This window comes from Meles meles, chromosome 11 (assembly GCF_922984935.1).
Source record: "Meles meles chromosome 11, mMelMel3.1 paternal haplotype, whole genome shotgun sequence".
Lineage (NCBI taxonomy): Eukaryota > Metazoa > Chordata > Mammalia > Carnivora > Mustelidae > Meles > Meles meles.
This window is the reverse complement of record NC_060076.1, coordinates 83,141,886-83,156,811: the sequence shown is the minus strand read 5'-3', so window position 1 is coordinate 83,156,811 and position 14,926 is coordinate 83,141,886. Positions and strand designations below refer to the sequence as shown.

Genomic DNA, 14,926 nt, shown 5'->3' with positions numbered 1-14,926 from the left:
CAGAGACCAGGCCAGTCTCCCACCTCCTCTTCTCTGCTCTGTGGCTCTCCTTTCCCCCGACCCACACCCATGCCACAGAGGACCACGTGCCTGATTCCCTCTCCCCTTTCCTTATCTAAATGAGCCTCCAGCCTTCATTAACACTAAGCTATAAGTGACTGGCAACAGTTCCCAAGGTCCCTCCCACACTCCCCCCCCCACCACCCCCATGGCAAACAAGATTACACCTATATCAAAGCAGGATAAAAGGAAAGAAAGAAACAGCCATTTATTGAGGGTGAACTATGCACCCAACACTATTGCAGGAACAGCAAGCATACATTATCTCAGTTAATTCTCACAACAAAAAGTAGACAGTTCCCTCCCTTTTACATTAAGAGCACTGTTTAACAGATGTTAACTCCCTTGGCCAAGATCACAGACAGTAGATGACACAGCTTTGATCTATCTGACCTCCTACATTCTGCTGCTTTAGAAGATCAAGGTTAAATCAAGGCCAAAATCTAAGGCCAAAGTCCAAGACCAAAGAGGACTTGAGCCTCCCTAGGGCCTTGGCTCGCTGGTCTTCTGCCCCAGCAGTGGGGAGATTTTGTGGAAGATTTAACTCATGGAAAGAGGCAGAGGCCCACTTTCTGCTGCCTTGGACAAAAAGTCTCCATTTCTCAGGCAGCACCTAACTTTCCACCTCTCCACCCAAAGATGTTTGCTGATTCCGGCCCCCTCCCCCCTTCTCCCTCCTACAGATACTACTTTAAAAAAAATTTGAGACAATAGGTCCAAAATAGAGTCACTTGTGCTAAGCTCCACATCAGCAAACCAAGACATAATACTCAACTTAACTGCAGTTGTAACCTCTCCCAGGAATGTAACCTTTAACCAGTCTGTCTGGAATTATCAGGTTGGCATTAGTGAGGTCATCTGCCGGTAGGACCCCCACGCCCACCCCACCTTCCCCCAAAGGAAGGTGACCTTGCCCAAAACAATCCACTCCTTGTTAGAAGAACTCCCTTGCCACACCTCCTTCTGCCTATAAAAGTCTTCCACTCTGTCCTGCTCGTTGGACTTCCTTTCCACCTGCCAGATGGGACGCGGCCCAACTGATGAATCACTGAAGAAGGCTAGTAAGATCTTTCAATTTACTCACCTGAATTTTGTTTTTTTAACACAACCAAAATAGCCATCTCGAAGCATCATGGAAGCAGCACACAACACTGAAACCTTCAAAGGTCCTATTTCTAAAAGCCCTGTCTGGTTTTAATGCTTTCCTATCTGGGGCATGCCACCATATATGAAACGCCATCTTCCCTGATGGTCAGGCTCATTCCCCCACTCTTCCCAGGCCAGTCTCCTTCCTGCTCTTCAGTCATCCCCATTCTGGTGTCAACACCTCCACCACCACACACACAAACATCCTCCACCCATCTTGCCCTATGGACAGCTGGAGGCTACGCTAAAGTCTCCACTATTCCAGAAAACCTCTCCTGACTATGCTGTCCCCCAAAACTTCGTCTTCTCTCTCCTCTCACCCACAATTCCACATTCCTGCTTTCTTCTGGCTGTGGGTTCACGTATGTTAATTTAAGGCAGGGAGCAGCTTGGACCTCTCTACTCTGTATGGATGACAAAGGAATGCCTTTCTCCATAGTACCCCCAAGCCAGGCCCTGGTGGCTGAGCCTCCGTGGTACTCACGACTGTGTATTTTCTGCAGAGACAGGTACTTTTCCAGGTTCCTCCTGAGCTTCATCTCATTTCCATACTTGCCCACAGTCCCGTCATCGGACAAGATGAAGTGGGAATGCATGCTGTTGAGTGTGGTGAGCTTGCTGAGGGGGTTGCCCAGAGTCTGGTACAGGCACACTACCTGGAAGAGAGTGAAGATATGAGGGAAGGTCAGAGAAGGACCTTGACTCTGACCCCAGAATATAATTTCCCAATAAAAGCAACCAGCCATTCTCAAGGAGCAAAAAAATATGCACCATTAGCCTGAAACTTTTTTTTATACTAAAACACAAGGAAGCCATGAAAAACAACTAGAATTGTGTTAAGAGGACTCAGGAGACAACTTGAAAAGTTTCCATTGGCCAAAATGGGACAGTTCGAGCATAATTAAGAGTTATAACTAGAACACATGAATTGAAACATATTTAATATTTGGGATGTTTCAATTCATGAGCCAAAAAAATCTCACTGTTCACCTTGAAGGATGATAGATAATAGATATTCATAGATAATCACTGCTTTGAAAACTGGAAGATAAAGAGAAAGAATCAAGCATTCTGCCTTTTCCCATACAACTGCACCACAAGGTAAAACAAATCATTGATGAGAAAATGTTTCTCTTTACAGAGTGTTTAGTTAATAAATAAAGAACACTATAATTAAATATCAGCATTTGCAACTCAGTTGAGATCATGAATCTACGCAAGGACATCATAAAAGGAAAGACAATCATAAATTACAAGGAAAGGACCCATCTCTTATGGCATAAACTCGCAAAAAATAACTTGTATTTGATCATACCTCTGGACCAAACTACCAATTTACAGGAAAAACAAGAGACAGAGAAATATATTAAACCCTACTATAACAGGCTAAATTTGTAAAATGCAAACTATGGGAAATTCTTCAGGAAAAATGACCTAGTTCTTTAACAAATAAACTGCACCAAAAAAAAAAAAAAAAAAAAAAAAAAAACCAGAGAGAGAGAGAAAAGGAGGGACAATCCATAGGTTAAAAATGACTGCAGGGTACCTGGGTGGCTCACCCAGCTGAAATCCAACTCTTGGTTTCAGCTCAGATCATGATCTCAGGGTCATGAGATCAGCCCTGCATCGGGCTTCATGCTAGGTATGGAGCCTGCTTAGGATTCCCTCTCTCCTCAGCTCCTCTTCCCTTCCTTCTCTAACAACAATTAAAAAAAGACTGAAAGTGACTCAAGAGAGGTCTCAACCCATCACAACACAGGAAACTTTTCTGGATAATGAAATGAAACAACTAGGGCACGTGGGTGGCTCAGTTGGTTAAACATCTGCCTTCAGCTCAGGTCTTGGGATCAAGCCAGGTGTTGGGCTCCCTGCTCAGCACGGACTCTGCTTCTCTCTCTGCCCCTCCTCCCTACTTGTACTCCCTCTCTTTCTCCATCTCTCACTTCCTCAAATAAATAAATCTTTTTTTAAAAAAGGAATTAAACACAATCAGAACACTGAAAGTAGACTACTATTTGTTGATATTTAGGAATTAATTTTTAATTTTTTAGGTATGAAAATGGCAATGAGGTTATATTTAATTGTCCATACATTTCAGAAATATCTACTTATTGGTATTTAGAAATAGCAAAGTATTGGTAAATTAATTGCTAAATTAGAAATACTGGTTAAAATATTTACCAAAGACATTATGTGATGTCTGGAATTTGCTTCAAAATATTGGAGTGGAGAGGTGGGGAACGGATAAAGGGAGAGATGAGACAAAAGTAGCTCTTATCTCATAATTGCTGAAGCTGGGAGATGGGTACATAGGATTTCATTATTTTAATTTCTCTACTCCTTAATGTGTGTGAAATTCTCCAAAATGAAAGCTAAACCATACACATGTCTATGCTAATTGACATAGAGAAGTAACTGTTAAATAGTTAATCCAAAGAACAATTCACAAAAACAAATAAAGATAAAAAACAGATTTACATTAGTGGGTTTCTGTTACTACTTTTTTATATAATTTTTTTATTATACATACATACACATATGTAGAAAAAATTCTACACACCAAGATATTAATAGTGGTTATCTTTCCTCTTCATACCTTTGGTAATACCTAATATTTTCATCAAAAATATACACTATTCTTATACACAGACAATTCTGTTCTTATTAAAAAAAAACGGGATCAAAGAATCGATACACAGGAATGAATAAATCAGAGAGTAGTACATGATAAGGAAAGAGAAGGGTCAGTTCATGAATGGTCCTTGTTTTACCAGACACACACCACTACAAGAAACTCGACTGACTCTCAGCAAGACAGGAGCCATTGAAGGGTTTTTCATAGGGGAATAGCACGATCTGAGGTATATTTTAGAAGAATCATTTTGACTGCTGTGCTGAGATTAGATAACAAGAAGTGACAAGGACAAGAGAAAGGAAGGCCTATTACTACAATCATCCAGGGGACAGATAATGGTGGTTTGAACCTGCTCGGTAACAGTGGGGGTAATGAAAAGAGGTCAGATTCCAGATATATTTTTATATTTAAAGTGAAGCTGAGATAATTTACTGATGGTTTAGGTTTGAGGTATTGAGACAGAGATCATTCCAGGATTAGTCCGAGGTTTTTGGCTTGAACAACTGCAAGGATAACATCATCATTATCTAAGATAGGGCGAGTACGAAGACAAAAGTTGGTTTGGGGTATACTACATGCGAGATGCCTTTTAGAAACCCAGGTATAGCGCTGAGCTGGCAGTTAGATACACATTCGTTGCTTTGGTTGTGAACGGGATGCCCACTTACATCTTTTCCAATAAGATCTCTCTGGTTCTCAATGACGCCCCAAGGAGGGATTCCAACTGTCCAGATTTTTCTCAAGGACTGGAAGGAATGGGCTTTCAGGGCATCCCCAACATGTTTGGACACACCTGTGAACAACAGAGATCAAACTTTAACATGCAAATCATGCAAAACACTGGTGTGACTGCTGGAAAGAGATAAATGGGCATGGGTATATGCAAAGGACCATTCTTAGGGAAAGTTGCTGGGGCAGTGGAATGAATTTCTGATATCCTGGCTTCCTGTACTCTCTTTTAACACCTCTTTCTCCTATCACTCACCTCTTTACCTAAACAATTCACCTCTCCCTTTGGGCAATTTTTGCTTACAACCTCAGTCCTGCCCCTATTTTTGACTGACTGGAAAGTCCTGTGACGCCAACATGAATGTTCTAAATATTTTTTTTCCCTCTAACCTTCTCAACTGTCCCAGCAATACATCCTGCAGATATGGCCCTTGCCTCATGGAAGCAAATTAAGTTAATAGTTTTATAGACATAAATATTTCAGAACTAATGCATTCATATTTGACCTTCTGGAATTAAAAGCAACAATAATAATAATAGCCAGCATTGATCAAACACTTACAATGCACCAGGTGCTTTTTTTTTTTTTTGGTGTTTCACAGGTATTTACACTTTAAGTAGAAACTTTAATCTATTTTATAGGCGAGAATTGAGTCATAAAGAAGTTAAATAATTTGCCCAACATTATAGAGCTGGTAATTTGTAGAGCTTGGATCCAATCCAGGATATTTGACTTTTCTTTTTTAAACAGACATTATTTCTAAAACAATTTTAGGCTCAGGCTCACATAAAACGGAGCCAGTAGTACAGACTTCCCTTGTACCCCTAATCTATACACCACCGCCTCCAGCATGGTACATTTGTTACAGCTGATGAACCCACACTGACACATCATCATCACCCAAAGACCACAGTTTATTCCACAGGTTTGAACAAATACATAATGATCTATACCCGTCGCTGTCAATCAAACAGAACAGATTCACAGCCCTAAAAGTCCTCTGCGTTCCGCTGATTCATCCTCCTGCCACCAGCCCTGGCAACCACTGGATCTTTTCACTGTCTCCAGTATTGCCTTTTCCAGGACGTCATAGTTAGAATCATGCCGTATGTGGCTTCGAGATGGGCTCCATCTGCCTTTTAATGACAACCCTGCGCTGTGCCACTGACCCTTGTGATCTACAGTGCGGGTCCTGTATGTGTCATTAGCACAGACACACACCCACACACACACACCAGCTCTATCTACCACACTCATCTGATGCACAGCGTCTAATCATTTCCCCCTCTCTGCCATTTTCCAAGCCACCCTATTTTTTTGCACTTTTCCCAGAGTCATTTTCTAGAATTGGGGATTGGGAGCACCGGCATGGATCAGCATCCGCTGTGCCGCTGTCTGCCGCAGTAGAGATCCGGACTCCCTTGGTCTGGCCTGGGCTACCGGCACGGCGGGGCTGGTGGATGTACTTCAGCATCCCACATGTGGGCCTAGTACATACTGTCTACTGAGACTCTCTAAAACCCGGTCTGACTGTATCATCTCCTACCCGTTCTCCTGTCCAGATTCCTTTGAGGCCCCCTGCTACACAGAGAATAAAACCTCAGCAGGGCACCCCATCGGGCTCAGTCTCCCATGTCCCTATCTTCTGCCACGTGGCACATCCAACGGGCAGGCTTATCGCCTCTTTCTACCTGTGCCTTCACCTCCAGCTGTGTGCCTGGCCTTGAGCTGCCTCCTCTGTCTAGGAGGATCCTTCCTACCCTTCCCTCAAGGCCAACAGCAAGTGCTATATCCTTCTCCATGCCTCCCTGGGTGCCCTCCGGAGGAACTGGGATGTGTCTTCCTCTTCCTCGTATTCCCAACACGTGCTTTGTACCTCAACTATGACCCAGTCAGCCCTGATGGTGCTTTAGTTGCTCATTCTTATCACAGTCCACCTTATCACAAAACCCGGAGCTGGTGTCTCACTCATCTTTCATCCACAGCATCTATCCAAATGCTTTATGCATAAGGCTTCTGGCATCCAACTAAATGTCAAACATTCATGCCAGACAATGTTCAACAACAGTTGAGGAGCAGCTCAAGGACAGGCAGAAGCTGGTAAGTGACACGTCTCAAACTGAAATGTGCCTAAGAATCATCCCCGGGTGTTGTCACCATGCAGATCCTGGTCCTGCTGGTCTGGGAAGTATCTGAGATTCCTAGCCAGCTCCCAGGTGATCCTGCTGCCAATGTTCCTCCCTGAGCAGTCAGGGCCCAAGGAGTTGTGGTTGAATGGGGTCAGATCCCGATTGTTGTTTAAGAAAGCTCCTAGTATGTCTCATTTCTTATTTCTTTTGTTTATATGAACTATTTTAATAGTCTTCACACTATTGTATTTGTATTCCTTAATCGGTCCTCACTTAAAATGTTAAAACACACACACACACACCCACAAGCAGTACGTAAAATAAAGCCCGTGTTCTTAAAAAGGGACACCATGGGGCCAAAATGGAATCACGTATGCCAAGTTATCAAACTGGGCTTAATACCTAATCTAACCTAATTGCAGTTCCAACTCCCGCAGAAATGTAGTCATAACTAGAATTTTCATTTGGAAAATTTCTGATCAGTACCAACGAGGTAATCTGCCACAAGAATTCTCCTCATCCCATCCTGCCTCCTCCCACACCCAACAAAGATGAGGTAATCTGCATGATTAGACTCCCTGCCATTCCCCTTGAAGGAAGATGACCTTCTTTGTAACAATCCTTCCTTTTCTTAACTTCCTTGCCCCACTCCCCTTCCTATAAAAACTTTCCATTTCTTAAACCTGTGAGCATCTCTACTTGAATAGGTTGCTGCTTAATTCATAAATTGCTTAATAAAGCCAATTGATCTTCAGATTTACTCAGTTTTATTTTTGTTGAACTTGACACCCCAGCCCACACACTCCATACTTGAAGAATTCTGCATCTTTTCAAACCTCACCATGGTCTAAGTTCATGAAAAGACTATCTTCTTTGCCAGAAGTTTACCCAAAGTTGTGTTAAAATAGCATATTTTAACAATGGCAAAAATGCATTCCAGGAAAGGTCTATGACTGTTCTGGGTTCTTTCCTAGTCATTACGCTTTTTGTCTTTCTTGCGTATGTCACCATGTCTCCTGGGAGCTCTGCAGAGCAGAGATTAGGAGTCACACTACCAGATTCAGTTATAAAGAGGGATTTTTTATTAAAAGCGAAGCAGGGAATGCACTTTACCAGTATTAATGCCTTCTGTTATTATCCACGCTCCTGTCGTCTCTGCAGCTTTGACCAAACCATGGCTGAAGATCTCTTTAAGTTTGGAGGGCATCTTGAAGTTCTGGATGCCCCCATGGACAGAGATCACCAGCTTTGGCAGTTCCATCTTCCACTCTTTCAACATTAAATGTAACAGATGATCCAACTTTGTATCATAAGAAGTCCTAATATACTGGAAAATACGCACAGACACATGTACATAAAATAGGAAAAACTACATGCCAGTAACAATGAGCACACAGCAGGGCCACTGAAATGGCCAAAAATTAAAAGGAAGTGTCTGAGATTTCTTTAAAAGTTCATCTTTGTATAATGGAAACATTTACTTTGAAAGGATCCCACACCCCCTGTAAGTTCCTTCTGGGAATTACAAGTCACGGTAGGAAGGCTTCCTCTGACTCTCAGGGTTGGCCCACCAATGTTCTCTAGAAGGTCTGAGATGAGGCAGAAATGCTTCAAACTGGCAAAAACCACTACTCCAAGAAACCCATTTTTTAAAAAAGCTTTTAGAAATAGGTGAAGTGGGGTTTTTCATACATGCTATGATGAGGGAGGAGGCGGCTAGCTAAACACAAAGCACAACCTGACCCCCACCCTCTGTGTGGGCTGTGTGTGACATTCTTCCAGGGATCTCCCAACTATCTCATGCTAATACATTGCTGGAGGGGAAACAACCTTAACTTGACAATGGGAAGGCCTCCATTATGTTGTAGGTCCTCTTCTGCATTTGAAACCTTCCTTTTCTTTAAGACCCCAACTCCCAAGTATCTATATATAATCAGCCACTCAGGACCCCAGTGCCTCAGCTCTTTCTGCCCACAGGGTCCTATCGCTGTGCTTTAATAAACCACCATTTTGCACCGAAGAGGGCTCAAGAATTCTTTCCTGGTGGTCTGCTCTGGACCTCACCCCACCGAACCTCACCTATATTCCAAAAACACATCACTATGACTTCTAATATACTCGAGTATTTCATACATTTCCATAATTTAAGTCAAATTATGATCCAGGAGCATGTATATTTACTATTTAAATTCTAACCATTCCCTTTATAGAGGACTATCCCTCTGAAAAATGTCTTTTTTCCAAAATAAGTACTTTTCACAAGAGTCATATTTTTGACTAGTCAGTGCAACCCAAAGAAAAGATCAGAGAAATCCAAATCAGCAGGTAAGACCAGAATCATTTTGTGTTTTGCCTAACACCACGGTGTATAGCTGACTCTCTTTTTCCAATAGACACAGCCACATACAGACTTAAAATCATACTGAGATGAGTGCGCCATCCTCAAGCACAAGCTAACAAGAGCAAGTCAGATTTACAGGAATAAGGACAATAAACCATCAGTTAGGAAACTATACCATCAAGACCCACAGGTAGAGACCTTCATACATAGGCAAACAGAATTATCACCTATCTTCCAGAAAGTACTAGTGACTTAAAACAATTGGCTATTTACCTTGGAAATTCTTAAAACATAATCCCTTGATTAAAATGTTAAGACTAAACATTGAGTTGGTACAGCCATCACAGAATATAGTAGAACCTAAGGATAATCAGGATTCAATTTGTAAGTCAGGAAAATGAGTTGCCATGGTTTTGTTACCTATTCAAGTAGTAGGAAAAAACACAAGTTGACCTTTGAGAAATGGTTTTTGCTGCTCTAGATCCTGAATAAGGGCAGAGGAGACAGCCCTGACGTGTGTCCACTGAGCTCAACTCTCTCCCAGGTGCTTTTCATTTAAAAGTCCTTTTAGTCCTAGAAGATATTCCTCCTTGAGATTTCAGATAAACAACCTTGATTAACTAAATTATCAGCACTAGTCTTTTCTTCCAAAGGCCAACCAAAGATGGTGCCAAAGGTTAATGACTTTCTTGGCCCCGCCCCCTCCTTTATAACTAACTCAGACATAGATTTTCCTCAAATCATTTGTGGAATGAGGTGGTGGGGATAAAGCTGGGAAGGACAATGCAGGGGTGGGAAATGAATAACCAGCTCTCGCAGCTTTCCTGCTTCTCAAGTGAGCAAGAAGTACAGTTCTGGGCTTCCATATAAAAGGTAGCTTCTTCTCTTCTGAGAGATCGAGTAAAATGCATTCAGGTACTCAGGATCTAATGCTAAGCATAAAGCCTATGAGTGATCAGGAGATCCGTTGAACCATATTTTCAGTTCTCCTGCATGCACCATATTCTACCTTGGCCTGCCCCTAAGCCCACAATGTTCTTAGCCCTCTAACTCAGCTGACATCAAACACCTCACTCACCTTTCTGATCTCAGCTTAGCTGTCCCTACTTCCCAATGGCTTCCTTGACACACACACACACACACACACACACACACACACACACACACTCTGCCTCAGAAAACTGGGAGTTACACTTTCCATTTTCTCGAAGAACCCTATATTCCCATCCAGAGCACCCCCATACACATCCTACAATTACCCAGGGTAATTGTATATTTATCTTCTGTTTCCCTCACTAGACTGTAAGCAGTTAGTACATGGAACATAAGCTCGTTGGGGCATAGCAAACTATGAGCACCTAATAAATCTTTGTCAAGTGGATGAAAAAATGAGGAAATGAAGGCGATCATGAGTAAACATAAAAGCAAAAGGAGGAAGACAAAAACTTAAGGGGAAAATTACATACAGCGTTTTGTGAGAGTCAGCTTCCAAAAGAGATTACAGAGGAAAATAAGGACAGTTTTCTCACCAGCTAAAGAGAACATCAACACACAAAGCTAAATGCAGAGAATTAAAAACTGGAAGTGTAGATTACTGTATTACAAAACTTGATGATGATTGCATTCTGAAGAACTGTTGTTTCAAATCCATCCAACTGATGGTCACACTCCAGGGTACAGCTGATTCTAAGCTTTCCTGGGGTGGACAGCACCCCCCTTTACAGGTTCTCCAGGGAAATCTGCCCCCCGAAAAAGCAGCAGGTGATTAATAAACTCAAGAAAAAAAATACCCGAGAGATAGCTGACCCCTAGGCATTATGCAAATTACATGCAAAATTATCTTATTAGGGACAGGAGCAAGACTGGCCTGGAAAGCCTATGGACAATTATCACAAGGACATCGCAGGCACAAACAGCCACAAGGTACTGGTGATTGCTGTGGCCATACTTCAGCTAAAACCATGCCTTTGCCAGTGACTTTTCTCCACTCCTTAACAAAAGGACAGCCCTTTTGCAACTATCTCAAGAGCTATAAGCCATTCTCCATAGAGAAGGAATAAGCTTGCTAAAATGAGTCAAATAAAAAGCTTGTCACACCACACCCGGGAAAGGTCCCATGTCCCTCAGACAGAAAGCAAAGAGAAGGGTCATGTCATTTTTGCGAAGAGGTCAATAACATGGATCATTTTTGCAATAAAATCGGTCATCTGATCATCTACACTTGGAGAGAAGATTTGCAGAAACATTGGGAGGTCATCCTCTGTTAAAAACAAGCAAAATAATGTGAGTTATTAGCGAACCTTGGAGTGGTGGGTGTGCTCTCCATCTTGAAAATTAATAGTGCCAAATGTGTCTGTAGGGCTTTTTGTCGTATGCTTTTCAACAGACCATTGTTCATTTTCATTACCGTTGGCAGCGGAGATGGCCCAGGAATAATCTATCCCCTGATGGTCTCCAATCAGTCGCCCACAGTAACACCTTAAATATGGGATGAAAACCAGTTTCAGAATAGAAAACACACAACGTCGAAACAGCAAACAGATGTAATGTTTCTACACTTTCCTAAGGTAATATGCAGATGGTATATATGACAATTTTTTAAAACCGCACAGTAAGATTTAGGTTAGATTTGTATCACTAGATTATCTTCTGAGTTTTGAAACACCCTCAGCGGTTCTCTCCCTTAGCTGCACCTTAAAATCATCTAGCGAATGTTTAAAAAAATGCTAAAAATCTTGTGCACACCCACGTTCATGTAAGTATTCTAAAGCATTATTTGTAATAGCAAGTGTTCGTTGACAGATGAATGGATAAACAAAATATGGCGTATACATATCATGGAATATTATTCAGTCTTAAAAAGGGAGAAATCCTGTGATGCGCTACAATAGGGATAAATCTTGAGGATATTCTGCTAAATGAAATGAGTCAGTCATAAAACAAGTGCTGTATGATTCCACTTATTTAAGATATCTAGAGTAGTCAAATCCACAGAGACAGACAGTAGAATGGTCTGGGACTGGATGGAGCAGCCAACAGGGAGTTATTGTTTAATGAACATAGAATTTCTGTTTTGCAAGATGAAAAAGTTCTAAAGATCTGTTGCACAACAACAGAAATATACTTAACACCACTGAGCTATGCACTTAAAAGAGTTAAGATGGTAAAAAAAAAATCAAATTGTACATTTTAAATATGTGCAGTTTATTTCATATCAATTATATCTCAACAAGGCTGTTAAGAAAAAAAACTAAAAATATCTAACATGCAATACTTAAGGAGAGTCAGAAAATGTTTTCATGTAAAACATAATATGTACATCAAAAGGAAAGAACATTAATGCCGAAAAACATTCAACTTTAGAGAAATATATAAACACAGAGCTACCACAAGAAAATAGCCATGTATGAGGCTTGACTATTAATATAAATTAAATAATAAATATAGGTGATATAAAAACCGATAATCATATCAAAAAATGGGCAGAAGATATGAACACACACTTCTCCAATGAAGACATACAAATGGCTTTTTAAAAAATGGTTTTTTTTATTGCAGCAATGGCCACGGTCACCAAACTGTGGAAAGAACCAAGATGCCCTTCAACGGATGAATGGATAAGGAAGATGTGGTCCATATACACGATGGAGTATTATGCCTCCATCAGAAAGGATGAATACCCAACTTTTGTAGCAACATGGACGGGACTGGAAGAGATTATGCTGAGCGAAATAAGTCAAACAGAGAGAGTCAAGTATCATACTTGACAAATAAGTCTCACTTATTTGTGGAGCATAACAAAGAACACGGAGGACATGGGGAGATGGAGAGGAGAGGGAGTTGAGGGAAACTGGAAGGGGAGATGAACCATGAGAGACTGTGGACTCTGAAAAACAACCAGAGGGTTTTGAAGGGGCGGGCGGGGGGGGGGGGAGGTTGAGGAACCAGGTGGTGGGTATTATGGAGGGCACGTACTGCATGGAGCACTGGGTGTGGTGCAAAAACAATGAACACTGTTATGCTGAAAATAAACAAATAAAAATAAAAATAAAATAAATATAGGTGATATAATTACAAAGGAATATTTAATAAATGTTCCTGCAAATAAAGTTTTAAAAATTATTTCAGATACATGCCATAATTTCTATTGTGTAACAAAATGAAGCAAATTAGAAGGTTAAATCTCTTTGAAACTAGAACTATATAAAAACTAACAAACTATAATAATCATCATATTGGTGACAGGACAATAAGCTTCTCCTGTTTCGTTAATTTAAAAAATCAGGAAGAAAAATTAAAATTTGAGCACATAGAACTTTCATGTATCTATTATACGTAAAGAGGTTACTCAGCTTTTTATGTGATTCAGGCTTTTTTGTGTGTGTATGTGTGAAAAGCAACATAAAAACGTGTACGAGTTATGGGGTTCAACTAAGCAAGGAAACAGGATGATAGCAAGAAGTCAGAGGACCACTTCAGAGTTGTATATGGAGGGACCCTTGACTCAAAGGCCGGAGGAATAATCTCAAATTTACAGAACACACATAATCAGAATCTACCAAAGAGAAATGTATCAATCACCTGCTTATTTTTTGGAATGAGCGGTAGTCTTCAAAATGGCAAAACATTTATTCATAAGCTGAATGATTCACTTCACTGTGGGTTTTTCTAAACAGAACATGAATGACTGCGGGCAACCGTAATTCACACCTGGAAAGATAAGTCACTGACCTTGCAAAGGACCAGTCTTCAGTTTGAACCCACTTTGCTCTAAGTATTTTTCGAGCCTAATCCATTTCACTTGAATCAATATAGTTTCATTCCAGTTTTTACCAGGTTATTAAATTATGGAATGATGATCCCATACGAGAAACCAATTGCCCCTAATTTTTTTTTAAACCTTCCATGTCCATCCTTTTAGAATTAAAACTTTCAGAAGTTCCAAATTATATATCACTAACTAAAAGCTTACCTTGAGAATCAATTTTGTAAAAGTGCCAAATGCAAATTCCTTCCCAAATTACTTTTATAAATTCTACAAAATACCCGTCAAAATCTTAAAACAATTTTTCAGGGAATCTGACAAAGCGATTCTAATATTCATATGGATGTGCAAGTTGTCTAAGAGAGTAAACTGAAATTAAAAAAAAAAAATAAAGTGCAGAGGACTCGCCTGGTCGGATATTAAGATACATTACAAAACTATAATGATGAAGCATAGTTGCATTTACCAGGAACAGGAGAAGCAGATCAATGGCACTAAAAGAAAAAAGCTTAGAAACAGAGCCACAGTCTACGGCCATACCACCCTGAACGCGCCCGATCTCGTCTGATCTTGGAAGCTAAGCAGGGTCGGGCCTGGTTAGTACTTGGATGGGAGAAACAGAGCCACAAACATATGGGAATTTGTTGTGTAACAGAAATGACACCAGAAATGGCTAGGACAGACTGCTCGGTAACTGACCCCAGGACATTTCACCTTCCACATGAAAAAAGGTCTTAGCTACATTCAAAAACGATAAGTTTCAACAACTTTTAATTTCTGGATAGTGTCAAATAGATATTTTTCTAGTATCATTCATATTCGTTACCTCTGAAGATGGCGAAGTTGGGAAAATATTGCCCGGGAAATGTTCTGGAGCATAAAGCAGGAAGCAGAAGGGGTAAATGTAGCCTTTTTACTTCTTTTCAATATAGTCTTATACTTGCTTTCAATTTTAGCAAATTTTAAATAATTACTAAGGAGTAAAAATAAAAAATAATTGGAGGAAAAGTGAAAGATGTTAGTCGAACGGAAATGCTTCATTCAGTGTGAGGAACTGAATCGAGTCCCCCAGAATTTGTTATGTTGAAGTCCTAATCCCCCGTGTGCCTGTATTTGGAGA

General features: G+C 40.7%; 1 protein-coding gene across 10 annotated transcripts in view; it reads right to left on the bottom strand.

Annotated features, from left to right (window-relative positions):
- Positions 1-14,926, bottom strand: part of TRPM6 (transient receptor potential cation channel subfamily M member 6) — a 165,920-nt gene that overhangs the window by 100,606 nt on the left and 50,388 nt on the right. For 8 of the 10 annotated variants that reach the window (XR_006820706.1, XR_006820707.1, XM_046022199.1 and 5 more), the window contains exons 4-7: positions 11,342-11,519; positions 7,814-8,027; positions 4,510-4,634; positions 1,691-1,862 (exon numbers count right to left, since the gene is read on the bottom strand). Coding sequence is in view for 8 of the 10 variants with exons in the window: in XM_046022199.1 (XP_045878155.1) it covers positions 1,691-1,862; positions 4,510-4,634; positions 7,814-8,027; positions 11,342-11,519 (689 nt within the window). In the remaining 2 variants the exon portion in view is untranslated. Of the gene's footprint in view, positions 1-1,690; positions 1,863-4,509; positions 4,635-7,813; positions 8,028-11,341; positions 11,520-14,926 lie in introns of those variants that run through there. The other 2 variants (XM_046022200.1, XM_046022201.1) reach the window with 2 other exon arrangements.